Below are 25,679 nucleotides of genomic sequence, written 5' to 3'. Positions count from 1 at the left end.
ATATCATTCTAAGTTGGTTACTTAAGACTTTCGACTTTTAAAGCACTGAAATTGTTAAAAGACTATGTGTGTGTGTGTGGGTGTTATGAGGTGGCTTAGTAGGTCTTTACCTGTTCTATGTGTGCCCTGACAGGCATATGTACACGTGTGCACCCCCACATGCGTACACACACACAAACACAGAAGATCTTTAAAGACGATGGAGACTTTTCAAGTTGGACTGAATGCATTTTACAGTTTAGTGTTGTGTCAGGTTGACAAGGGGTAGAGTTGGGGTCAGTGTAGACTTGCATCCCTGTGAGGGATTTTCTTGGTTAACAGATGTGGAAAGACTCTAAGTCTTGGCATACATACTGTTCCTTTTTCCCTTTGTAGATGCCCTCAGCTGCTTGAAGCTCTTGCATCTTGACTTTCAAGTTTAGACTAAGTCAGAATGGCCTTTCCCCCTTTAGTTGTGCCCTACCCCATCCCCTAAGTAGCCCTGGCTAGCCTGGAACTTGTTATGTGTGCTGGATCAAACCCAGAGATCCCCCCGCCTGTCTCCCTGGTGCTGCGGTGAAAGGTGTGCACCCCCACAACCTGCTAAGTTGCTTCTGTTTGGGTTATTTAACAAAGTGCCAAACAAGTAAGTAGGACATGGGGTAGTTTAGATCTCTCCACCAAAGGTCTAAACGACACACCTCTAGTCCTCAGAGCACAGTGCTTCCCTACTTTGTTCCAGGTGGCTAATGCTTCATGTTAGCCATGCCCACACATGTGCCACAACCTCCTCTTTCCTTTTTAAATACTGCCCCAACTCCATTGTCAAGGATACAAGATTGGGAAAGAATGCTCAGGGAAGAGAAAGGGCATCATCATGTTTTTCCTGTAAAAAAGGCTTTCTCAGTCCTTTACTACTTTGTGGGTGAGAAAGTGAAGTCAGAAGTGGCCAGAGGTTAACGGGCTAATAAACAGCAGGCTCATCTGTAGCCGTTTAATCCTGCCAGGTGAGTCAGAATCTAAAAACCCCTGGCTATTCTCCCGCCCTTCCACTGTACAATGGAGTAGGCATCTACATTTCACACCTACTCAACTAACTACAGGGGGCTATGGCAAAATGCAATTATTGGAAGTTTACAAATAATATATAGCCTCTTGGAAAGTTAGACAAAAGCCAGGTCCAGTGGTGCATGCCTCTTAAAAAAATCTTAACACTCATATACATAAAATAAAAAGAAATCTTAGGACACACACACAGAAACACAAACATAACCCACTAAACTTGTGGGTTACCTTCAAGTGCCAACTCACTCCCAAGTGCTCAAGGAGAGAAGACTCCTTTGCTTTGTTTGTCCCTGTATCCAGGGTCTGGAACGGAGTTTACACCGTCCAAGTTTGTATCAGAAGTCTTTTCCTCTAACACGTATCCCAGGGTCCTGTTTTTTTCCTTTTGTGTTTGTTGTTTCTTCCAGGACTCACAGATCTCCTTGGGAAAGACCCACAATGGTAGACTGTATGTCAAACATTAATCTTTATTTATTAGACAGGTGAGCTTCAACAGTGCTGCACAGTGCCAGCTCAGCTTTCCAGACTCTACTAGAATCCCAAAGCTGACTCTTAAGGGAAAGGAACTACAGTGTTGAGGACGAACGCCATGCTGGCCCAGTGTCGAGCTCTTGTTTTGTCTTTGCTTGCTGAAGGTAGCCATCAGTACTTCCACGTCACGTGGAAAGACAGAGATGCATCAAAGCTCTTATTTGTCCCAGCTGGCAAGTTTTTCATTATTACTTTAATTGGTCTGTCGAGGGCAGGTCAGCAAGTCTAGCTTGCCCAAGGTGCCACAGGGCTCTAACTCTAACCCCAATAACAATGCTGTGGCCTTTCCACTCATCCAAACCAGTAGCAACAAAATCACAAAACACTCATTTGCAAATAGCATATGGCTTTTAGACCCCATCAAATAACTTTATTCACACAAACGTCCCTTAATTTACAAAGCTCAGTCATTCATACACAATAGGGGGATCCACAGTGTTCAAAGAACTTAAATATAATGTATCATACCAACCCAAGTAAGCCAAGTACAAAAAATATTCATATAAAGTTGTTCACACATAGGTCCTATATTACCAGCTTCTGTGCAAAAAAAAAAAAAAAAAAAAAAAAAAAAAAAGGAAAATTAGATTAACTAGTATTGAAACTAACCTTGTGTCTGGCTTTAAATCTCCCTCAAAACCAAATCTGACCCACATGAGCATTAAGAATAACTGAAATATCCTCCGGTTTTGATGGTAGTAGCCTTTGGGATGCAATTTTTTTTTTAAATACCCCCTAAGTAGGTTTCCTTCTTCCTATGACCACACTTGGATTTTTAAAAAAAAAAAAAAAGGCTCACTCCTGGTACTCCCCTCAATCCTAGGGGCCCCCAGGCAACCAATGGCAGTAGATGTGTCCCTCAGAGATGGCTGTGGATGCTGACATCAGCCAATGCTCTAGAATACCTACTGGGCTCCCCTTCCAGAGCATGTTTCCAGACAAGGCTCCTTTCCCTCAAAGTCAACCCTATGCTGCCCTGAGGGCTGCATGACAAACTCAGAATCAGCAAAGGCAGAGGCATCAGCTTCCAGTCTGCTGGCCTGGAGAGCTGAATAACCAAGCTTAGCCAATTCTTAGGTAGACTCCCAGCAGCTGTCTGGAGCTGCCAGATGGGGAGAAAGAACCCAGTCAAGGGTAGGGATAACCCAAAGACCCACCTAGAGTTGAGCCACTAGTGCCCCCAGATGTGGAAGGCGGGGCAAATGATCAAGAGACGAGGTGGGAAGAGCTCACGTGAGGTGAGCAGGGTTGAGGGGGGCAACGGAATAAGGCAGGGCAGTAACGTTCCCTCGTTGGAGGATAGCAGTTAGACTCTTGCTCTTCCCAAGTTTGCAAACGATACCTAAAGGTTAAAACCCACATACAATCCATCCTTTATGCTGTCTTCTAACACAGTAAACAGCTAATAGCATAAAGATTCCCACAATGTTCTTTTCCTGTTCTTGGAAAAAGAGTCACACCAAAACAATATAACCTTATTGCTGAGAACACTGGTTTTCTAAAATAGTGATATGTTAGAGCTGAAAATCTTGGAGGAAGGAATGAGGGGGGTGGGACTGTTGGGGCAAGAAGGCTATGAGGAGGACAGGAGTGGTCTTAGCACCACGGGGTTACGAAGCCAGTGAGTCAGGGGCCTCGGGCTCACTCCAGGCATCTATCCGCCTTCTCTACCACTGGAGTCACCCACTGGCAGTGCCACAGGAAGGCCAGGCCCTATCCAGACTCAGATCTTCACCTAGAGTGGGCGCACTTTTCCTCCAGCTGTAAACAGGGTATTTCTTTAAGTAAACATTAAAACATCCCTCAGGCAGCCAAAGGGCAAACCCTACAAGGTGGGACTCACGTTCCTACTCCCCGCCCCAATGCCCTAGAGCGAGGGAGGTTAAAGCCCGACCCTTAGTCTCCTATGACCAGAAGGGGTTAGCTGGAGCCAGTTCCCATGGTGCAGTCGGTGTCTTCCTGGCTAGAGGTATGAACAGGGAGGGACAAAGGCAGTGTGCATGTGTGGGCAGCAGCATTTGGTCCTGGTCTAGAGCTGCTGGAAGGGCCACAGAGGCAAGAGGGAGGTGTGTCTGGCTACAGCCCACGGGAGGTGGGTGGGGGCTCAGAGGTTTCCGTCCCCTGTGGCTATACAGGTGGGAGAGTATGAGTACAAGTGACGAATGGACAGAGAAGACAGCCACCTGCTTCTGGCAGAGTCTGGACAGAGGAGGACAATGGAATAAGGCACTATGATCTGTCCTTCACTCACAGGGAGCTGAGCCTGAGCACAGAGAACTCAGGCCAGGACAGTCTCCCAACAGGCAACCCTCACACCCAAGAAAAGGGACAAACGGTAGAAGTTCTGCAACTTCTAGAATGTGGACAGATCTAACAAACCTGGAGGCACCTGAGATGATGCCCCACAGAGCTACTGGCAGGCCTGCAACCCATATAGAGGCAGAAGGGGAGGAACAGAGGACAAGGATGCTGATCCCTAAGAGAGACGGAGAGCCAGGCTTTGGGAAGACTACAGAGCCCACCGGGGGCTGACTCACTGGCCATAGCACAGCAAGCGTGTCACCAGGCCAGCTTCCATCTGGCTGGTAGGTGATAGCATAGACTGCAAGGGGGGGGGGGACACAAAACAAAACAAAACAAAACCAACAACAACTAATGCAGGAACAGGCACTTGGGGCTCAAGACCTGGCTCTCATCTGAGCCAGAGATAGAGAGAGGTGCAGTCATCAGGCCAGAGCCAGCTGGGAGCATGGAAGATAAGGTGCAGGGAAGCAGGCTACCCTCCCCGGGCTACCCACCTGCAACCTGTGGGGGCTGCTTTGACACCAAGAAAAGTCCGGTGGGAAAGCACCGTAACCCAAGTCTTGATTGTAGAGAGCTAAGAGACGGGGACGAGAAAGAGCAAGGTCGGTAGACTAGTGATTTGCTAGGAACCCAGAGCAGGACTACGGCAGGAAGTGTGGGGTCCTGAGCTCAGAGACTGCTTTTCCCATCTGCTCAGGCACAAAGACAGCAGCACCCAGGGGAAGGGAGGGGCGTGGAACAGAAATGGAATGTACTTTGCAATTAGGGGCTGCTGCTGCTCCCACCCTCCCAGGTGCTTCTCTGATTAGGCTCAGGAGGCTGCTTAAAAAGTCACTCAAGGAGACGAGATGCTATCACAGTACAGCGCAAGGTAAGGGCCTACATTACCACCTGCAGCCACGTACCCACAGGAAGCAGCAGCTGACCTCTGGCCAAGAAGAGGAAGAAACTTTGGTGCTGAGAGAAGGCTGGGAAATGCAAGTGGACAGAGCTGATCAGGGTTCCGTGTTGCAATGGCCTTCCCACACTACAGGACCAAGGGACAGCTGCTGGAAGAAAAGCTCTCCTTGGCCTCACTTCCCTAACCGTCCTAGTTTAGGAAGGTAAACAAGAACGAACAGATACCTTCCTTCCTTGTCCAGAGACCCCATCTCATGTGACCAGAACAGGGTGAACAATCTGGAAACGTTTTGGAGCAACCGAAGGTGCGTCCCAGTCGAGGGATGCACCAGAGAGAATGACAGGGTCCATGAAGCAGCTGGAGGGAAGGTATCGTCCCTTAGGAGGCTGTGAGAACACTGCAGGGAGTTAAGAGTGAAAGGCTGTGCAGACAGACAGCAGAGTCATGGGGATCCAGGTTGGGATGCTTTAAGACGGCTAGCTGCTCTACGGGCCCTCTAGTAGCCATGCGGGCATCCCTGTCTGCCTCATACCTCCCTATTCAAGGCAGGTCCCTTCTCTTCTCATCAGACAACAGTTACAAAGAGGGTGGTCACCTAACACGAAGTCCCTGCGGGTAAGAGAGATGGCGCTTGACAGTATCACCCGGTGGTGAGTGACACCATGGATCCTGATACACAGGGCACACCTTTCACTGTGAGGAAATGATGGCAGCAGCCAGTTGAGGGTACTCTGCAATGGTCAAAACTGGGGCTAGGTAGTCGCTATGACAGGCTGGACTTGCAGCACCCTGGGAAGATAATCCAGGAGGCAAAATCCAGGGAAAAAGGTATTGGCCTCAGAGCAGTGGCCAGAGGCCAAGGAAGACCAAGTGACGAGGGTCAGCACAACAGTCCTAATAGAAGATAGGCTTGTGCAAGTGGGGTGGGGGTGGGGGAGTCTTTATCCCCAAGTGACGGGATGATCACTCTCAGTCTCCTTCCTCAGGGACTCCGCTTGGAAAGGGCAGAAGGAAGCAATTCCAACTACAGTGAGTCCTGGTGTGGCCTGAGGCTCCCAAGAACTTAAAGAGAACCAAACCCATGGTTTAGGTCTTCTTTAGAGTCCTTCTGGCCAAACCCTGGTCTTCCTCTTCTGAGAGCTTCTTCATCTCTGATCCTGACTGAGGCCTGAGGGCTGGCCAGGACCAGCCCATCCAAGGAGTGCAAGAGCTCCCACGTCTGGGAGGGAGGGAACTCGGAGGCTGCTTCCTTGTATCTTCGCACCGAAACTCGGGGCAGATAGAACTTCTTTGGGAAATGGGATGCTAGAGCAAAACTGAGATGTGTAAGAAAGAAAACAGAACATGAAAGATAAAACTAAAATTGTTTCCTAACTTAAGAAATTAACGGATTAACGGTGAATATATGCATAAGCTTTGCCCACATTCAATGTTCTTAAAAACAAAACAAAAACTCAAACAATACAAAGGTGCCTGTCCAGAGTGTAGCCTTCTGCTCTTCAGAAGTCTTGATGGTTTAATGTTTAAAATAATAATTATTATTATAACAAAGGAAAAAGAAAAGGGTAGCGTGGGAAACCCAAGCAAAAGCTTCACATTGTGGGAGGTCCAGCTGTCAGGAGATCGCCACCACCTGTACCCTCTGCCATCCTGTCCGAGACATGATGAGACTGTGGGTCCCGAAGGATCGACCTGGAAGACAGAAGGTAGGCAAAAGTGGACATTGGATCAGTGGGTGAGGGTACAGGGCCGGCACCCAAACCAAACTGACCCTGAAGCTGTGTGAGCTGGGTTTTCTAAGAACTCGACGTGGAGTAAGCTGAGCCACTCACTACCTTGCCGTCTGTAAAGACACTCTCATTTCTCGGTAAGGAAACTGATGTGGTCAAGGTCGTAATGACTAAGGGCGGACCCTGGAAGAGGGAACATAGGCATGCTGGCTCCATCAGCAATCTGATGACAAATCTTCTCTCTACCTTCTTCCCACTCCAGCATCCCTGTACTCTACAGGACCTATTCCAGACAGAAGTTCCCAACAGACCCTGATGGTCTTGGTTCTATTTAGCCTTACACTTTCTTCTCCACTCTCACCCACAACTATTGGCATAAGCCTCACAGCAACCCTTGTAAGATTTCGCTGTCCTTTACAAATGGGAAAATGGTACTCAGCATCTGAGAACCTACACTAAGTTAGCCAGCAAGTTTTAAAGAGACCACATTTACCCTCTCCTCCTAGGTCACTTGGACTCAGAAAGGTCTCCCAGAAGCAAGTGATAGGACCCATTCTGCCCACAACATCATCTACTGGGGCTATGACTGAGTGTTCTGGAGACAAAACAGTCTTAGTAAACAGGCTCTCAGCTGGCTGTGTGCAAATTCAAGCCCTTTGTTCTTTGGTTTCATCATCTACACCTATGTCATAAGCTGTTTTTGAAGATTACATAAATTCAGTTATGCATGGCTTAATGATATATGAAATGTAGAGCTGCTTGAACATGACAGTATTTATGGGACCACCATTGTATATTGTCTGCTGTTGCCTGAAACATCATTTTGTGTCACACTGTATTACTTAGAAGAATGCCTGGTCCTGTGAGCACTGGCTGCTATTTGGGAACTTCTTTGGTGCCAGGCCTCAGGAATAAGACAAGAAGCTGCCCTTCAAGGAAACCTAGCACATAAAAGCCAATAGAGATTAGTCTTGGGTCAGCTCCATATTCTGAGCCACTTAATCACATAGCTAAGTATAGCTTTGTCTTAGGCAAGGCAGGTCATCTATCTGGGCAGCGATGTTCTAAAGTTTTCAAGGTGCACAGTTTCACCCTATGACGGCCCAAACAAGCCCTTCCCTGTATGCGTACAACCCTTCACGGCTTCCTTGCTCCATGGACACACCGAGCTCATTGTCTGCAGCTTGACAAGTACGCCCTGGTTCCAGCCCAGTGTGTACCCTCTTCACTGGAGCTGCGGTCAGTACAGCCAGATGAGACTGGCCCCATAGACTCAGGTCTTAAGGTGGCCTAGCTCATTCACAAAAGTGACACCAGGGTGGGCCTGTCTGCCTGTCTCCTCTAAAGTCTTCCGTCTCTTTTGGGCTCTGAGTAGAAGGAGTATAAAGTACCGGGCCTACAGAAGCTTCGGACATATGCAATGTGCCCATTTCCTTTGCCTGTGTCTCCAGCTAGACTCTGAATGCACCTTCAGCCATTCAGCCATCACAAGCAGTTGCAGGCACCATGGGAAAGGCATCTCCCACACTGTTGGAGGATGGGAAGCAGCTGGGAAAGATGCTTTCAGAACTTCAGGTCTGCTGAGAGCTAGAGCCTGATAGCTCACTTCTAGAAACCTAGCTATCACCTCTAACTCTAAACATGATAAAGAATTCACAAATAAAGATGTTCAATTATGGGAAATTACTTCCAATGTCCCAAACTAGAGACTAAAAAAAATGTTATAGTGAAGAATGAGAGATGGGTGGCATTTATGCATCAGTGGGAAGCCTGTTAATGAGTCAAGTGGAATACATAAGTTACAAAGCTGTGTAGTAGAAAGTAGGAATATGGTTTGTCTCTACAGCTCAGGATGGAGGTTAAAGTCCTTACAAGGTAACAGGTGAAAACTTGGGGTGTTTGAATGGATGTGGCCTTTGGGAGGTAATTAGGATTACATAAGTCATTTGGGTGGGATTCCATGATTAAGCTCTGATGGTCTTTTAAGGGGAGATCCTAGGGGCTGGAGAGATGACTCAGTAGTTAAGAACATTGGTTGCTCTTCCAGAGGACCTGGGTTTGAGTACCAGTACACACAAGCAACTATACTTTCAGTTTCATAGGATCCTATGCTCTTTTCTGACCGCCATGGAAACTAGGCATGCACATGATACATATACATACATGCAGAAAAAGCAGTCATATACATGAAATAAAATGAGTAAATCTAAAAAAAAAAAAAAAAAAAAAAGAGGGAAAGCCTACACACATACTGAAATACACACAGAGACACAGACAGACAGACAGACACAGACACACACACAGACTTTTGGATACATGATGCCCTGTGTTGCCTCAAAAGACAGCCAGCAAGAAGGGACCAAAACCAAGAATCACCTTTTATCCTTACGTTTAACTATTATTAAAAAAAACAAACAAAACTTATACATAAAAACCAGAATGTACCAAAATTAACCAGACCCAACCTCTCTACATAAAAGCACACACTCTGCAAAGAGGTTAAGTGTAGAGTAAGGGAAGCATCTCCCAAGGAAGGAGAAACAGAATATATAGTTACAGACAAATTGGGGGAGAGGGATGGAATGGGAGGATTAAACTGAAGGCAGGAGGAAAGGAAGAGAGGAATACGGAAGGGATTATGGCGAGGGACAACTAACACTGAGGACCACTGGAGGGGGTCATATGGAAACTGACTACTGTAGAAGCATCTTTTAATATATACATATAAGAAAGAAATCTAAATGGAGTCAAACCATGGAGGAGAAATGCCCTCCCTATGTAGTTTTCTCCACCAAGCAAAACTTCCGGTGCCAGGAATGGGTTAAAGGGGCCCCATGGAAAGCCCCCAACAACTCAGGATACTGTGAAGGATATTGGTTGCTTTCTACCAGCTGATGGTACAGCCTACTGCTGCAAACAACACTTACATATCTCCTTGAACACGGGGAAGCCAACCTGGTACCTAAGCAGAGCCTTCACCCCTATTGACAAGTGTTCATGATACTGGAAGGTACTCTGCATGCTCCCGGAGGAGAAAGGGAACCGCAAACCCAGCTACAAACCCTGTGATCTACCATGGTAACCTGCCTGCAACTGGAACAAACACTGTGGGAATAACCAACCACTATCTGAATGGATTAAAGACCCACTCCGTGAGATGGAACCCATGCCTGACACTGCTTGGGTGGCCAAGAACCTGAGACTGGATAAGCAGGTCATAGGCCTAGAGGAAAACCAAATACCAAATTTTTCTCCTAAAGAAACACAGCAATAAAATGACTCCTAACAACTTTGTGCTAAGCCTATAGATTGGTGTCTTGCTCAGCCATCAGAGAAGCTTTCACTTACAGTAGATGGGAAAGGGACCTACAATTGGGCCGTGCACAGACAATGAGAGATCTCATTCTTTGTGGACGAGGAGGTGGAAAGACTTGAAGAGCCAGCGGATATGCATGACACCAAGGAAACAAGGCCTTCCAGACACAGAACTGATGCACCTATGAACTCACAGAGACTGTGTTAGCATGCACAAGTCCAAGCTAGACAGGGCCCAGCACTGAGAGGGGGAACCAGACAGAGCTTCCATCCCTAACCAAAAAGCTATCTTCAATTGGCAAAGGCTTGCCAAAGGAAACCTAGTTTTCTCAATGGAGTTCGAGTATATACACTATACCTAGGGCACCCCCGCCTCCCATGCCCAGCAGTAGATGGCCAACACAAACTCAATGGTATTTTTGGAGTTTTTTTTTTTTTTTTTTTTTTTACCTTACTGGTCTTTTGCATATTATCGTTTCCGGTTTTGTGTTTATGTGTTTTGGGTGTTGGGTGTCTCTCTCTGTATGTATGAGTTTCTCCTGGTTTTTTGTTTGTTTTGGATTAAATTCTAGTTTGTTTGTTTGTTTTTTTAAATTTGTCTGTTTCCTAAAGAGAAAAAGAAAAAATGAGTGGAGTTCAGTGGGTGAAGAGGTGGGGAGGATCTGGGAGAAGCTGGGAAAGGGGGAACCATGATCAGAATATATTAAATGGGAAAAAATGTTTTCAATTCAAAAATCAAAAACAAACAAAACCAGCATGCACCAAAATTAACCAGACCCGAGGTCTATATGTAAGGAGCATGAACTCTGGGGAGAAAACTCAGATCTCTGAGGCCTGTTTCACTGGATGCTTCTGCTCCCCTACTGGCAACAGGAATGAAAGATTCCCCCAAAGGTCTGCTTGAGGACTTCTTCCCAGTTTTCAACTTGGCTTCTCATACTCCCTGATGACCTAGCAGCCATTCCAGCCTCATGCGGCTTTTCCCTGTTGCTTTCTGCCTGTGTTTTCAGAAGATGAGCAGGTGAAACATAAGACAGACAGGCACGCTTTTCCAGGGAAGCCACAGCACATGCTTATAGGAGGATGGAGGTGGCACTTTTGTCTACCTCAACAAGAACAGTAAAGACTATCTGGTTTGGAGTCAGAGCAGCCAGCCCATTACTAATGCTCGTTAGAAGATGACCATTAGAGCCTTGGTGGGCTCTTGCCAGCCTCCACATCCTAGTCACAACCATGATCCTTGCCTCCCTCCCTTCCTATTTTTTGGAAATGCAGACAGTGTGATTTACATTTTAATGTCTGCTGTGAGGAGTGGGAACTCCAATAAACTGCCAGCAGTCCATCTGGTTCACTCATACTCACCTATTCACCACTCGGCTGGCAGAGTGGACACTCCAACTACCATACTGTCCAATGGTCATTTTGGCTGAGGGCATCAGACCTAGAACTTAACTTTTTTTGTTGTTTTATTGAAACAGGATCTCATTCTGGCTTAGACTCAGGTTGGTCTCTAAGTCAAGGCAATCCGCCCACCTTAGCCTCCCTGAGTGCTGGGATAACAAGCCTGAGTCATCATGACTAGCCTGGAATTCACTTCTCAAGCCTTAATTCAGGACTAGCTTCTATCTCCCATACAGGGTGAGAGAATGAACAGTGATGAAGAGCAGCCCTGAGCTCTGGTCAGAGGGCATAAATCGGCCATAATGGTCCCAAAGACAAGCCTCTCGCCTCGGCCTCTTAAGTACTTACTAGGACTACAGGCATCTGCTACCCTGTCCAGCGTCCCAACAGTCGTTTTGTTAGAGCAAATTTACAACTTGGTCTCTAGTGAGTCTTCTCTTGGGGTGAGAGCCCCCTTGTCTTAGGCTTTAGCACCCACTCTTCTGCTTCCTTCCTCATCTGGCTGTCACCTAGCCTTCCAGGTCCCCCTCCGGACCTCCTCCCACAAGGCATGGATGGCCTAAGAACAGTCTTTGCAAGGCTTCTGCTTTGTGGTGAGCCTCGAGGCCCGACAGCCTCTACTCCCCACACTGCCGGCCTCCACCTCACTACCATTAGACTAGTCTGCTGAGTCTCTTAGGGCTATCACATACCACACGCTGCTGCAGGCTCCAATGAGCTCATAGACAGAATGACTGATGGAAACTCTCAAATTAGTATGCACGGCAACATGAAACTAACTTATGAACTCCTCAGATACATCCAACAGGACAGCATTAAGGGGGAAATATGGTTATAAGAACTTCTGTGACTAAGCTCCTCGCCTACTGCCCAGTACTGACACACACCCACAGCGAGCATCTGAGCAGCCAGCCAGTACACGGAGGAAGAAAGTTCATTCACACCTATGAAGATTTGGCCACTTCTCCACGCTCTGACATCTGGTGAGGGACAGAGCTGGGACTGTGCCCGACCCTGATGCCTGGGCTACTTTGGAACCAAGCTGAACCATCCCTCGGCTCTCTCACCATCAGAGCTGGCCAGGAGAAATGATGCATATGGAGACCATGAATTTTTCTGACATTTAGACAGTCTCCTGGTTACAGAAAGAGGCTCCCGGCTCCACCTTTTCTTCCCAACTTCTCAGCAGGAGAAATTCCCTCAAAGGGAAAGCAGATTCCACACAATGCTCACCTTGAGAGAGCTCCTGAAACCCAGGTGTGACAAAGCTGAGTGACAGCTGGCTCCAGACTGTCCCTGGAGTTACATCACACATAGTACACGGCTCATGTCAAGAGCAGAGTTAGAACCTGGCAACTATCTGTCTATAAGGTGGAAAGTAAATAAATAGTAATTAGGTTTTGAAAACGGCTTTACTCCTCGAAGGTGGCAAGTAGCTCAGGAGGTAAGAATGGAGTTCTGGCAGTGCTGGAGGACTCGGACTCCACACTCCTAATTCACAACGTCAGAGGGGTGGCTGTGGACAGATGGCGGCTCTCAAAGCAAACAGGCAGTATCCACTCGGACCCAGGAGGCTCACCCTCCCGTCTTCTACATCCCACGCGCCCACTTTGTGCAGAGGAATCTGGCCTCTTGGCTTCTCTGAAAGGCACGATAGCTCTGGGCTGCAAGAGCACGGGCAAGTCTTAGGCAGATTCCCAGGTGGAGGCCTCGTCAGACACAGCAGGAAGAACTGCATCTCTACAAGGTGGACAAGGACAGGAGAGGCCTGGCTTCCGGTACCGCAGGGTTTTCCTTTAGAGACTTCACTTGTTCCCCAAGTGCTCAAGGAAGAACTTGACAACAGAGAAGGGATTTTTAATCCAACGCTCTTCTACTCTCAGGAATTTAGCGTGGGGTCTAGAATCCCTGAAAGGCCTCAAATCCTCAACGTGTACGTCATCTACAGTTTTCTGGTAGACCATCTCACTACTCAGATTCTGAGATGCATCCATGACATAAGGTCCAGTGAAAGCCAGGAGCCTGACTTATGCAGGCAAAAACTAACCAGAGGTAGCCTATGAATGCCCAGAGGAACTGCCCAGGGCTCTGGAGGTAGGCATAGGTAAACAGTATGTGTGGCTGAGATGGCAGGGAAGCAGGTCAATGAGAAAGGGTGAGCACTATCTCTTCAAACGGAACCTGGGACCCTTCTTCATGCATACAACACCATGGAGAGACATGGGCTCTATCTCCTATCACCTGAAGCTGGATCCACAGCTAATGTACCCCCTAAGAAACACATTTCTGAAGCACCACTGCTAACCCAATGGCTGTCAGGGCAGGACCGGTGAGAGAAAGGACAGGAGCAGAATTTAAAGCCAGGGTCGCATGCTGTTGAAAACACGGCAGCTTCTCCTGTACTTGGACAGAATGCTCCAAGGGGCAGTGAGCGAGCCGATGGCAACTGCACTCAGGAAGCTCTTGTACCTGGAGACCTGCTCATAAGATGGTCACATCACCGTATTACTGACAATACTATTTCAAGCCATCTGACTCCTTAAAGTGTGCTGCTGAAATTAATAGTATTAAAAAGTTCACCAAATGGACACCAAGAAGAATCCCTGGCCAAGATGGAAGAGTCTAGATTTAAAAGGCTCCATGGTGACCTGATAGTAGTCAGGGCTGTCTGCTGAGTCATCCTGAATGTGCTGGAGAACTTGGACCCACTGAGATCTCTGATCTGACCTTGACTAAGTCAACAGGTCTTGGGGCTAGGGCTGGGGCTTTTCCTTGGGCACTTTAGCTAGTGAGCAGGTCCTGGATGAAATAAGACTGAAAGAGGCAGGTTTTGTTCCTAGAAACAGCTCTGATAAAATCAGCATTAGATAGGTAGATACCATAACAAACACCCTGCCTCAAGCTTATTACGGGAAGGGCTGAAATAAAAGCTGCCAATTGCCTCAGTTAGGCCCCACAGAACCAGGTTCAACTGAGCTGCTGTGATTAGCAGAGAAAGGGCTCCAGGGAAAAGTCGGGGATCCTGGGATTTCCCCAAAGGACACTTTCCCACCAGGAGGAAGTCATCTAAGTCCTTGTTTCTAAAGGCAAGGTCACTCTTCCATGTAGTGACAGGACAATTTGTGGTTATAAAGGAAAGCCTCAAGGCCAAAATGATAGAGGCAAAAAGATTGCATGGTCTTCTGGTCCAGCTCAAAGCTGAGCATGCCACGGGAAATCCTTGGGGCTCTTTCTAAGGAGTCTGTGGCTTTCTTAGGGGAAAGAAGGGTTCCTCTACACATTATTAAGGAGAGAGAAAATGATACTCGTGGTCAGCTTATGAAGGTTTGGCAAAAAGAAAATACCACGATTTTGGTAAAATGGGGCATTGCCACTGCTAAATTCTTTGCTTGCTGAACTTCAGTGGAGACCACTGTGAGCACCATCCTGCATTTCACACAGGGAAAAAGCCCAGAGAAAGGAGAGGAGCTGCCCAGAGCCACTGACACAGCAAGTGGAGTGTGGCTTACATGAAGATTCCATAGCAAGCCCCTCAATGTCACTACTGTGGAAGCTTCGCTACGGTCAGGGAACTGCGCAGCTCATGCTCTCTGCAGAGGCACCTGCCAGGCGTGCTTCTGTAGCTCCCTCCCAGGCTGACCCACCTCCTAAAGCCTACAGGCACCGTTCCACCCACTCTCCAGCCCCACCTTCTTTGCAAGATCAAGTTCATCTTCTTCGGGCTGAGAAAGCCCCCGGCAGCTCAGAGATAGCTGACCTTCGTAGGAGGCAGCCTAGGCTCTTCTCACATATTCCTGTGCTCTGACAATGCTCACTTGGAGTTCTGCTCAGGATGCCCTTCTCCACGTGCATCTAGACATGAGAGTCCCAAACGTGGCTGTCACTTATCTCAACAAGACAGCACTCTTTTCTCTGAGCTGCTACTGGCCTTAAGACGCTCTGGACCCCCCAGGATTGCCTACATGGCCTCTTTGGAGCACAATGGAGGAGAGCCTGGGCTGGAGCTTCAGCCTTGAGCCTTGTCACTCACATAGCTAAATCACTTCCTCTCTGGAAAGGAAGTGAGAACATGGAGAAGGGACAGCAATATCAACGGCACAGGATTTAACAAGATAAACAGCAGGAGTACTGAGTCTGGCAAGCTCAGCAAGTTGAGGAAGTAGGGGTTCCCTTTCACATCCCACTTATGTTTCCCAATGATGAAGAAGCCAGCTTGTCCCAGGCCTGCATATGCTCACATGTGCAAAGAGAAAGGACCTAGGGGTTCCTGGGTTCTACTGTCAAGACCTGCCTTTCCTTTGTACCGCGTATCGTTCAAACCAAGGTGTGAAAGGATACTGAAAGACAGAAGCCTCTTCTCAACCAGCCAGAAGTCCAGTTAAGGCTATGGAGGCACCCCTAAGCTTTTGATAACTGTCCTTAGGTCCTAAAGACAGCTGAGAGGACTGTGACAGTGGCTTGAAGCTCTCTAGCTGATCAGAATTATAATCTAGTTAGTAGGAAACTCCTTGCTCTGGCTGTCTTCAGTTCTTGCCACTGCTAAATTGAAATCACCTTCCAACACAGCCCCATTCACCCAAGGTCAAGGAATGGGGTTGCAGAAGACTTCCGTTAGTCTTCCTGCAGCATCAACCCCCAGCTCTAGGAGCAGGTGGGCAAGTGGAGTTCTGGTTTTCTGTAACGGAGATGGAGCTGTGTGTTCTCCAAAGGCTTTTTATACCACAGTAGAATGAACCTAGGCCCTGAGATGGTCCAGGGAGGGAGGAGGACGTCTGGACTGTGTCAGTGGTGACAGCTGTACTTCACTTTAGGTACTTGGCTTAAACCCCAGAACAAGTTTCATAAAGGTAAAAAGTCACCCTGTTGTTTGTCTGGGTGTGGTATTTTCACACCCATTTCTGCTGCCCCATGCAAACTGAGAGTTCCTTCCAAACATTCACCAGATCCAAACAGGCAATCTGGTTACTAACAACAAATGAGTGCTTACTTGGGACTTCCAGTTTTCTTTATGTCTGGTACAAGGGGCTGGGTCCCGCTGGCAGTGTCTGAGCAATCTGCCAAGATCTCAGCATACTCCTACTCCACGCCTGAGATTTGCCCTCGACTCCAGCCTTCAGGAAGGGCATGTCTTCGGCATGTCCAATAAAAAGGAGAAAAGGAAAAGCAAAGGGGTGCTGTATCTGCTGTATCTGTCTGGTTGCTAAGGGTGTCCCTTTCCCAGAGAATGGACAGAGATACAGAACCAACCAGCTGCCTCACATCGTTTTGGTAATTTTACTCACTGGACAATATGATAAACACTAAAACCCAACATGATATAGCCAGTCTGTTTCCCTCATCACTGCTATAGCACCAGGCTTCTGAATTCAGAAAACCAAAAAAATCCAGCCATCATTCACAAGACTCCTTCCCCCAGCATCAAATCAAGATTTGTTTTGTAGCCGGAAAACAAGCATTTCTATCTTCCTTACTATGCCTTACGGGGTACCTGGGTGGCTCTAATACATTCTTCTCAAGTCCCTAGACATCATTTCCTTTAACAAAGAAACAAAATACAGAATTCTTTCTGACCTGTTTATGTTGCAGGCTGAGTTACAGCTTTCCCCTGGTACCTCTTACTGAAAGTGAAATTCCGTTAAAGTTGGGAAATTCACTGCAGTGTTTTATAGTATTGATTTATTTTAAACTTGCTTGGCATTTTTAAGACCTGCCATGCCTCTGAGCCCTAGAAATGCTGAAAGGGATCTCTATTTCCTCTGATTTGGAGTATCATGAGGGTATTAGGTGAATGAAGAGGGGCAGGCAACTTATCTGCGCTTCCCACTTTGTCAAGACAAATCTTAGGCACTCTCCTCAGGCCTGACTCCATGCATCAGCACTTGGGAATCCCACCCTCCTCTCACAACAGAGTAGTCCTGAGTGAACAAGGCCTCCTCCGCACATACCCAAGTGATCTCCTCGCAGCTCAACTATGATAAGATATTCCCAAACTCCCTCAAGAACCAGCCCTAAATATTTCTCCACAAAGGCTTGCCTGCTCTCCAGAGCCATCATCTATAACTAAACTGCAAGCTCTCAGGAGACAACGCTGACTTCTAAATGACCCATGCCATCAATGGGTACCTGCCTGCCAGGTTCTAAGATGAACTCCCCTACCAAACCTGACTTGGCCCCAGAATTTTCCAACACAGGGTCCCAGGCGGTCCCACCCATGAGAGCAGACAAAATGATGGCATCCGAAGCTTTAGTCAGGATCTGAGAAAGTTGGGAGATCTGTCACTGCAAATTATGACAACGTTCCTCTTCTGCTTTGGGTCCTCATCTACCTGAAATTTCTGGCTGACTTTTGGGAACAGGCTTCAGCCAGGACTCTTCTTTTCTCAAGCTGCTGCTGCATCACTTAAATGAGAACACCCCTTGGTTATATGGGTGTCTCTATCCGAGCCTGCCTCCCCTGCCAAAGGGCAGTGTCAGAGTAACCCAAAGAAATCTGGACACAGGTAGACATCACCAACGCAATGGCTGTCATCCTGCTGCGGTATGCACACCAAGAGCAGCTGTGTCTGTGGAGGACACCCACAGGAACTATGTATGCAGGCCTATGAGGGCAGACCTTTCTGGAAGGGAACTCATGGCCTGCTTTCAAAGCTTGAACCACACAAATGTGGTTTTCAAGAGACTGCAGAAGGCAGACTTGAAGGGATGGAAGCTCTGACCACACACACTGTATCGAATTCTGACTCTTCATGAACTGCTGCTCTCATACAGAATGAGGACAAATACATAACTAGACAGATGATGTAGAACAGTAAGTACATAACAATATGAATTCCATGAATAAGTTAATTCAGGGATAGAGATGAAGAGCAAGAGCACTGGCCCCAACTCACAGGCCTCCCAAAGCAGGCTTCTTTGATAACATGAAGTTATTACTTTGGTCAGTGGGAGTGTCTTCATGTCCCTAGGGTCCCAAGAGATAGATGAAAGTCGGAAGAAAGCTAAACCTTCAGGCAGCTTTGCTGGCAGCTGGATGATTATCAGAGTCCCTCAGATTTACCCAAGGGATGTGATCTCTGCTGGGTGGACTCAAGGATGTCAGAGAGAGCCCAGAGTATGAGCAGCATCTGGGCCTTGCTACCAACAGCCCCAGGGCAGGCCTGTTCCTTCCAGATGTTTGCATATCCATCCAGCTTGCAGGAACAGAGGGCCCCTGGGTGGGTACACAACCCATTACAGAACTGACAGCTCAGCTTCCTAAAGTCTGAGAGCAGGAGCCATCAAGAGGTAGCAACAAGGATGCCCCAGGAAGCTGCCTGAACCTGATAACCAGCTTTCCCCATTTGTGAAGGAAAACTCCAAAACACCTAGAAAGATAAGGCCCCAAGGACATGTGTGTGCACTGGTCCCTAAGCCAAAGTCATCACAGTCAAAGGCAAGTTCCATTTCCTGGGACAAGAAAGAACCAAATATGGCATCTTCCCCCAAAGTTCTCTCTTGGCACAACTCTGTGGAGTGCTAATGAGACCCGGTTAAGACAGCACTGACCCCTGCTCTAGACACAGGGACGCAAAACAAGTTAAGACAGAAAAGACAAGTTCTAAGTCTGCCTGAACCACCCCCCCAAAATTGTGAATCAGTAGATCCCCTGTAGCCAAGTGATCATTCTACTAAATGCCTCATTCTTATGGATGCAATAATCTACTTCAGGCCACAGAGTGGCAAGTCCCTCCTCCTGCCCCCACCAATTCAATGCTCCAGAGACTAAGGCTAAAATCAGCTTCTGGGACAGAAATCAAAGGCCTTGGCCCTTTATCAACCACACCTTTCCTTGAGGCCTGGCTTGGACCAAGACATTAAATCTCATAGAAGAACTACCTCCCATGGGAAACCTACTAAGTTCTCTTACCCTTGCCTGCACTTCAGACTACTTAGAGCTGGACAGCCAATGTCAGGCTGGTCCATGCTAAGTTATTCACCGGATTCAATTATGACTATATCTTAAGACTTGAGTTAAAATCTAAAGTCCACACCTTATTAGTTCTATCTATAACCTTCAACAAACAAAAACCAGGTTTAGTTCTTTGATGTTAAGCAACTACCAAGACCTCATATGGAGTGAAGAATATTTTCTATGACCTCATCCCTCCACAGATACCTCAGGTCATATCAACATCTGATTTCCTTCAGCAGGCTTTAGCTGTCCATTCCAAATATGTCACCCAAGAGCTTGGCTTCAAAAGGCCCTAATAATAGAAATCTGTGTATTGGACCACAAGCTTGGTTATTAATACAAGGCCCTCATATCACAACACCCTCTCTGGGAAAGTATGGGTTATGGCACCAGAAACATCAGTCTGGCTGGCTTCCTGCTTGGGATAAGGCTGTGGCTGATAGGATTCACTAAAATTACTCTCTTCTAAAAGTGACAAATAAGAGAAAGATAGGCCTTATTGAGCACTTGTTAAATACCTTTCTAGAACAATCAACAGGACAAGTTGGCTTTGTTTTAAAGGCAAATCACCCAATGTTCTTACAGAAAAAAGCTACTAAGCCCGTGCCTCCACCTCGGCTAAGCACACACCTAAAGCTTAACTGAAACAATTAGTCTGGGGCCCTTCTACAACCCCTATAAATTATGCATGGTTAATTCCATTTTGTGGGTAATAAAACCAAGGCCCAAAGTGGTGAAATACTCTGCCTGATGATCATACAGCCAATAAACCACAGAAATAAGACTCAATCCCTACACTGTTTGTAGCCCATTATCTCTCCATACGAATTCTACCTTTCCAGCCCCAAGTGCAGTATCTCTCTCTTCTCATTGTTACAAAACAGCAACAGTAACTACTCATTCAGCACTTACCTAAATGTTATTCAGTTGAGTTTTTCATGTTGGTATTAGGACCAGGTATGCTCAAATTCCCCAGCCATGACAAGTCTAACAGAAAGGTACCTAGACATTAGGGAATTTAAATTCTGCCCCTTCATTTGGGACAATCCTCAAATGAATCCCTGTCTCTGTAGGGTTCTGACTACCACACGCTTCTCAGATCCTCTTCACAGCAAATTCCTCTCAGAAAGAGCCGTCCGTATTACTGCTTCTCAGCCCGCCATCTAGTTTGGGAATTGAGGAAGCTCTACTTTTCCTAACGACAATAGGACGCATTTGCACTTTCCATTTTCCTTCTCCCTTAGAATACAATGGAGTTTTTCAGAACTTACATGATGAGTTGTCTGTACCATGTTATAATGCAGAACCCATGAGATGACTAAGGCAAGAAGTAAACAGACTTGCAAAACCAATGCTAGTTATCTTTAGCTTTTGAGAAGAGTTATTTTTCATAAAATATAATTAAGACAATATCTAACTGGTATATTGTAATTAATCCAATCATTCATCTGAAGAGAGCACTAGAAAATGTTTCTTGGGGCTGGAGAGAGAGCTCAGTTAAGTGGCTTGCTGCTCCTCCCAAGGACCTAAGTTTGGGTCCTAGGACCTAGGTGAGGGGCCATCATCCTCTTCTGGATTACAAAATGCTTAACTAATCCACTTAATGATTCCTTGTTTTCTTTTTGTACATACATCCTCCTCTCCCAGCTCACTATTCATTTTTCAGATCAGTATAGTACTTGTTATCACTGCGATAGTTCCCCCACTCCTTCCCCTCTCCTCTCAAGGGCACTTCAAGATGCATTCCCTCAACTATTAGCATGTGCTCAGAGGGCACTGTGTGTGTGGGGGGGGAAGGCACCCTGATCTTGTCTAAAAGACCCTACCTATATACAACACTTAGCCTTTCCTAACATAAGATCTGTGTTCACAGCCTCTTTTCACAATGAAATATAAACTTTGAAAGTGCAAAATTTTGGTTTTGCCCACTATTGTATCATTTATGTTTAAAACAGTATCTAGCAAAATGTTTCCCAATAATACTGAAATTAGTCTGGCAATGGGAAGGGAAACTAGGTCGAAGGCCCTTTCTAACTCTCCCCTTGGATTCTCTAGCTAGGCAGATCCAGCCCATCTGACCAGTACTGAAGCCTGAGGCACCAGTCACACAAAGTGCTCTGCTAGGTCAGGCAAATTAGTCGTCACAACAACAAAAGGAACCGACCGAAGAGCTTGGGACACGCACCCAAAAACAAGTCCCTACCCTTTCCCTCTCCTCTCAAGGGCACTTATTTCTTTTAGATGAAGTCGCATCTCTTTAGCTATAACTTTGCCCTGGATCAGCACAAATCTCATGTGCTGATTCAAATAAGGGCCCAGATCTCAGTGAATTGAGACAATCCCATAATCCTAACCTAAATTCAGGTCCTTTTCCCAATGACAACCTTTCTCTTAAACAACAAAAATCTGAATCCCTAAGAGGTCTTTTTGAAATGCAGAGGCGAAGATGGAAATGGAAAGCTACAGTAGAAATACAATTAAAGCACTAGCCAGCCCACTCCACGGAGAAGAAGACAGGTGCAGACTGCTCAGCTGGGTACAAGTCAGCTCCTGCAGAGGCATGGAGCTACAGAGAAGTCAGGCCCCGTGCCTGCTGGCCCATGGCTGTGACCATGAAACCAGCACTACCCCACCACTGCATCTCAAGACATCAGCAAACTCTAAGTACAGCTTATTTCCACCTACCCGTCATCTCAGTAATCCAGGAAAAGGGGGCAGGTGAATTCAGGTAAGATATACCTACCCTTAATTTAATAGGAAATGGAATAAATGACTTACAGTATGTGTAATATCTAGCATATATGGTGGCCAATTTCCAATATCCTGTCTTGTCCACACCTCAGACTAACTCAGGTTCAGTCTTAACTGTTCTGGGTAAAAAAAAAATCAAACATCTCTGGATACTGTGTTCTGTATTCCAGCTGGTCCCTGTCCTCTTTCCTCTCTATATTATCTATATTCCACACTACACCAAATTAGTCTATTCTCTCCAAGTCCTCCAGCATCAGGTTCCACGTGGATAGAACTGGATACATGATCAGCAAAAACACAGTTTGGACAAAGTTCCTTCTCTGAAAACTGTATTCCTTTCAGCACCATTTTACAGGGAGAATTTATTACTTGATAATAAGAAAAGGTGTTTCTAAAATACTTGGGAGATTCCGCCTTATTTAAGATTTCCTCTTAAAGATTTCACTTCTCATTTTGTACTTAAATAATCTGACCTATCTCCACTCACCAAGACTTAGGGGCCAGTCTGCGTCAACAAGACTTACTTCTTCCTGGCCCTGCATTTTCTCTGCAACTCCAGAGTCCAACCCAGTACAGGACACACAGCCAGCCCAGCGAGTGTGTATGCACAATAACAAGAAAGCACTCACCTAGTTTAAAAACACCCAAGACGTTCAGCCCTGGAGTTTAAGCAGCACATGTGACCTGGTCCATTCGGGTTTCAAGTTCAAAAGCATCAGGTCGGTCCTGTGGGTTAGCAGCTAACATGTCTTTCAAGAGCTGCTTCACCCCCTCAGACATGGAAGTCCTACGTTTCTGGGGGATATGCAACTCCATCTTTGGGTTTTCTAGCAGCGCCTCACCAACAGGGACGATCTCAGTCCCCTGTTTAATGTAGGTCCCCAGGAGCTCCTTCTTGGTTTCAGAGTCAATAAAAGTAATTCTTTCTATCATTGCCCAGATGATAATGCCCAGGGCAAAGATGTCCGCCTTGGCTGTATAGTGTCCCTCCCAGACTTCGGGAGCCATGTAGAAGTCTGAGCCACAAGCTGAGGACAGCCAGTATTTATTCACATTCACATTTTTGTTATCTTGATTGCCCTCTTTGCCTCGAGGTGCCAGCCCTGCACAGACCTTGCTCAGTCCAAAGTCTGCCACCTTGAGGATGGGGGTGCCAGACCGCTCTGTGATGAGGATGTTGTCTGGCTTTAGGTCCCTGTGCACGATGTGGTTTTTGTGCAGGAAGGCAATGGCGCTTGTAAGCTGTAGCATGAAGCTTTTGTTGGTGGCGGGGTCTGGTCTCCGGGACAGGACATACTGATTGAGGTCTCCACCTTCACAGTACTCCATGACAAACCAGAGATAGCAGGGCTCCTCAGCATAGCCCAGGATCCTTTCTCCTAAACCAAAGGACAGGAAAGAGCTTGAGTGGACATTCACATCACTAGATTAAAGAAAGAAGACGGTGATAATAACTGTGCCAAGAGCACCTACAGAACTGGCACCTGGCAAATCTTACGCACACAGTCACACAGTCCACTTCTACCCAGAGAGAACAAGTCAAGGGATGGCAAAGGCATTAGGGCCTGGTGTCGAGCACCTAGGGTCTGAATTTAAGAACCTAAGCTTACTGCCATCTAGTTGGCTTGGAGGCCATTTTGTTTATATATATTTTTTGAACTGGTGTACAAGTCTACCCATTCTTTGTAGGGCTGCTGGAAGGATGAGCATAAAGAGCATACAAAAAAACTCTGTCAAGTGTGTGCTGTTTCTGCTATTCCCATTTAGTTACTGGCCCAGCTTCTACGACTTCTAATCGGTGCCAGGCACGTGTTCTTTGCTCTCTTCTTTCCTGATGCGCTTAAGCATTCTTATTAACACAATGACATTACAATTTTATTTCCCACATACACTCCAATCCATGCTAGTTCACCACATGCCTAGTCCAAGAGAGGTCTGCTTCACGCCTCTGGCTCTATGGAGCTTGGTTGCACAGGTCTCTGACAGTAATTATCGTGAGTGGAATGTTGGCAATAAGGTCACCTTCTATGGAAGATCAGCACACATGCAACAACTCCAGGCAGAGATGAGAAAGACGATGGGCACCGGGACACGTGGAGCAGGAAGGTTTAGATAAATGGGAGACAGAGGTAGGAAAACTGAGCCTGATGGACAGTGAGATGTGAAGCAGAAGCAGAAGGCTGGGTTGTGTGGGTTCAAAACCAGGAAAGCGGTGACTGGCACTTCTATGTCAATCAAAGCAACTGATGAAACACCAAGTCCCTATGGGAAAGCTATTGGATGATAAACGCCCTATCAGCTAAGTCCAAGAAGGCAGGAATGTCTTATTTTGAGAAACAGAAAGATCGATACCGTGTGTATAGATTCATACCTTTTATCCCAGTGCTTGGGAGGCAGAAGCAGGCAGCTCTCTAGGAGTTTGAAGCCATCCTGGTCTACATAGGAAGTTCCAAGACAGCCAAGGGCTACAAAGTTGAGACCTTGTCTCAAAACAAAACAAAAAAAGGAGGAAGGAAGACACCCAGACTACAGACTGACTGGCCATTTGTTAAGTGAGTTAAGACCTAAAAACTGGTCCCTTGGCTCAGAGTATGCTATGTCCCAAAGACAAGGCTAACACTCCCTCAGCCTCTGGAAGGAGGTTCTTTTTCCTAGCTATTTACCACAGTATCATACTACAGTGATTCAATAAGCCAGATGAGTCTCTGCTTCCCCAATGGCCCTAAATCACTAAGGTACAAATAAAGTCTACCAAAGCCAGCCGGGCGGTGGTGGCGTACGCCTTTAATCCCAGCACTCGGGAGGCAGAGCCAGGAGGATCTCTGTGAGTTCGAGGCCAGCCTGGGCTACCAAGTGAGTTCCAGGAGAGGCGCAAAGCTACACAGAGAAACCCTGTCTCGAAAAAAAAAAAAAATAAAGTCTACCAAAGCCAGAGATAGGAGGAGATATGACAAAAGTTTTTGGTTTTAACCACAATCTGACAGACCCCACTTCCCTTGTAATTGTACAGTTTGTTTGTTTATATTAGTCACAATCAAAGCTAACACGGACAGAAACAGTTCAGGGCATGTGGTTTCTTTTACGATCCGTGTTGCACTGTCCCCTCAACCCCACCCCCTGCTCTGTAACTCTCCATTGGTCACTAGCAAGCAGGCTGAATCTACCTAAAAAAACCAGAAAAATGAAGCCACAACCTGAAGCCCAAACCCATCTAGATGGTAAGAGACAGAAAAGGGACAGCAAGAAATGTTCCCTGACAGTACAGCCAGGGAAGAAAGCCATCAAATTCCTTCTGTAAAGACGACATCAGAGAGCAACTAAACTTCTAATAGCGGACACGGATAGGGAAATTATTATTTTATACACAAAGCTGGTAACTATGGAAACTAAGGGGAATAAAAGAAAACAAGCTGGCCAAAGGAACTATAACACAGATCTAGGTTGTAAGAATCCAAGGAAAGGAGCCAGGCAGTGGTGGTGCACGCCTTTAGTCCCAGCACTCGGGAGGCAGAGGCAGGCCGATCTCTGTGAGTTCGAGGCCAGCCTGGGCTACAAAGTGAGTCCAGGACAAAAAAAAAAGAATTCAGGAAAGAAAAGTTAAGTAAAAGTGCCCCACGCTACTCTATGGGTGGGGCAGTTAGAGCCTGAGGATGCTGGAGGAGCCCTGTGACGACAGAGATGCTGAGCGGAGCAGCCTTCTCAGAACCTGTGCAACAAACATCACTGACCGGAAAACATCACACGGAAAAAC

At 46.7% G+C, this 25,679-nt stretch overlaps 1 protein-coding gene across 3 annotated transcripts in view; it reads right to left on the bottom strand.

The window, feature by feature from the left end:
• Window positions 1-1,904: 1,904 nt before the first annotated feature.
• The window catches only part of Stk35 (serine/threonine kinase 35), a 32,799-nt gene continuing 9,024 nt past the window's right edge, over window positions 1,905-25,679 (bottom strand). For 2 of the 3 annotated variants that reach the window (XM_028878547.2, XM_028878548.2), the window contains exons 3-4: window positions 22,558-23,307; window positions 6,386-6,472 (exon numbers count right to left, since the gene is read on the bottom strand). In XM_028878547.2, the coding sequence (XP_028734380.1) occupies window positions 22,595-23,307 (713 nt within the window). In that variant the 3' untranslated portion in view covers window positions 6,386-6,472; window positions 22,558-22,594. Of the gene's footprint in view, window positions 6,473-22,557; window positions 23,308-25,679 lie in introns of all 3 variants that reach the window. The other variant, XM_028878549.2, reaches the window with a different exon arrangement.

The sequence above is a fragment of the Peromyscus leucopus genome, chromosome 4 (assembly GCF_004664715.2).
Source record: "Peromyscus leucopus breed LL Stock chromosome 4, UCI_PerLeu_2.1, whole genome shotgun sequence".
NCBI classification, from domain to species: Eukaryota; Metazoa; Chordata; class Mammalia; order Rodentia; family Cricetidae; genus Peromyscus; species Peromyscus leucopus.
The sequence above is the reverse complement of the archived record's forward strand: the minus strand, read 5'-3'. Positions and strand labels throughout refer to the sequence as shown.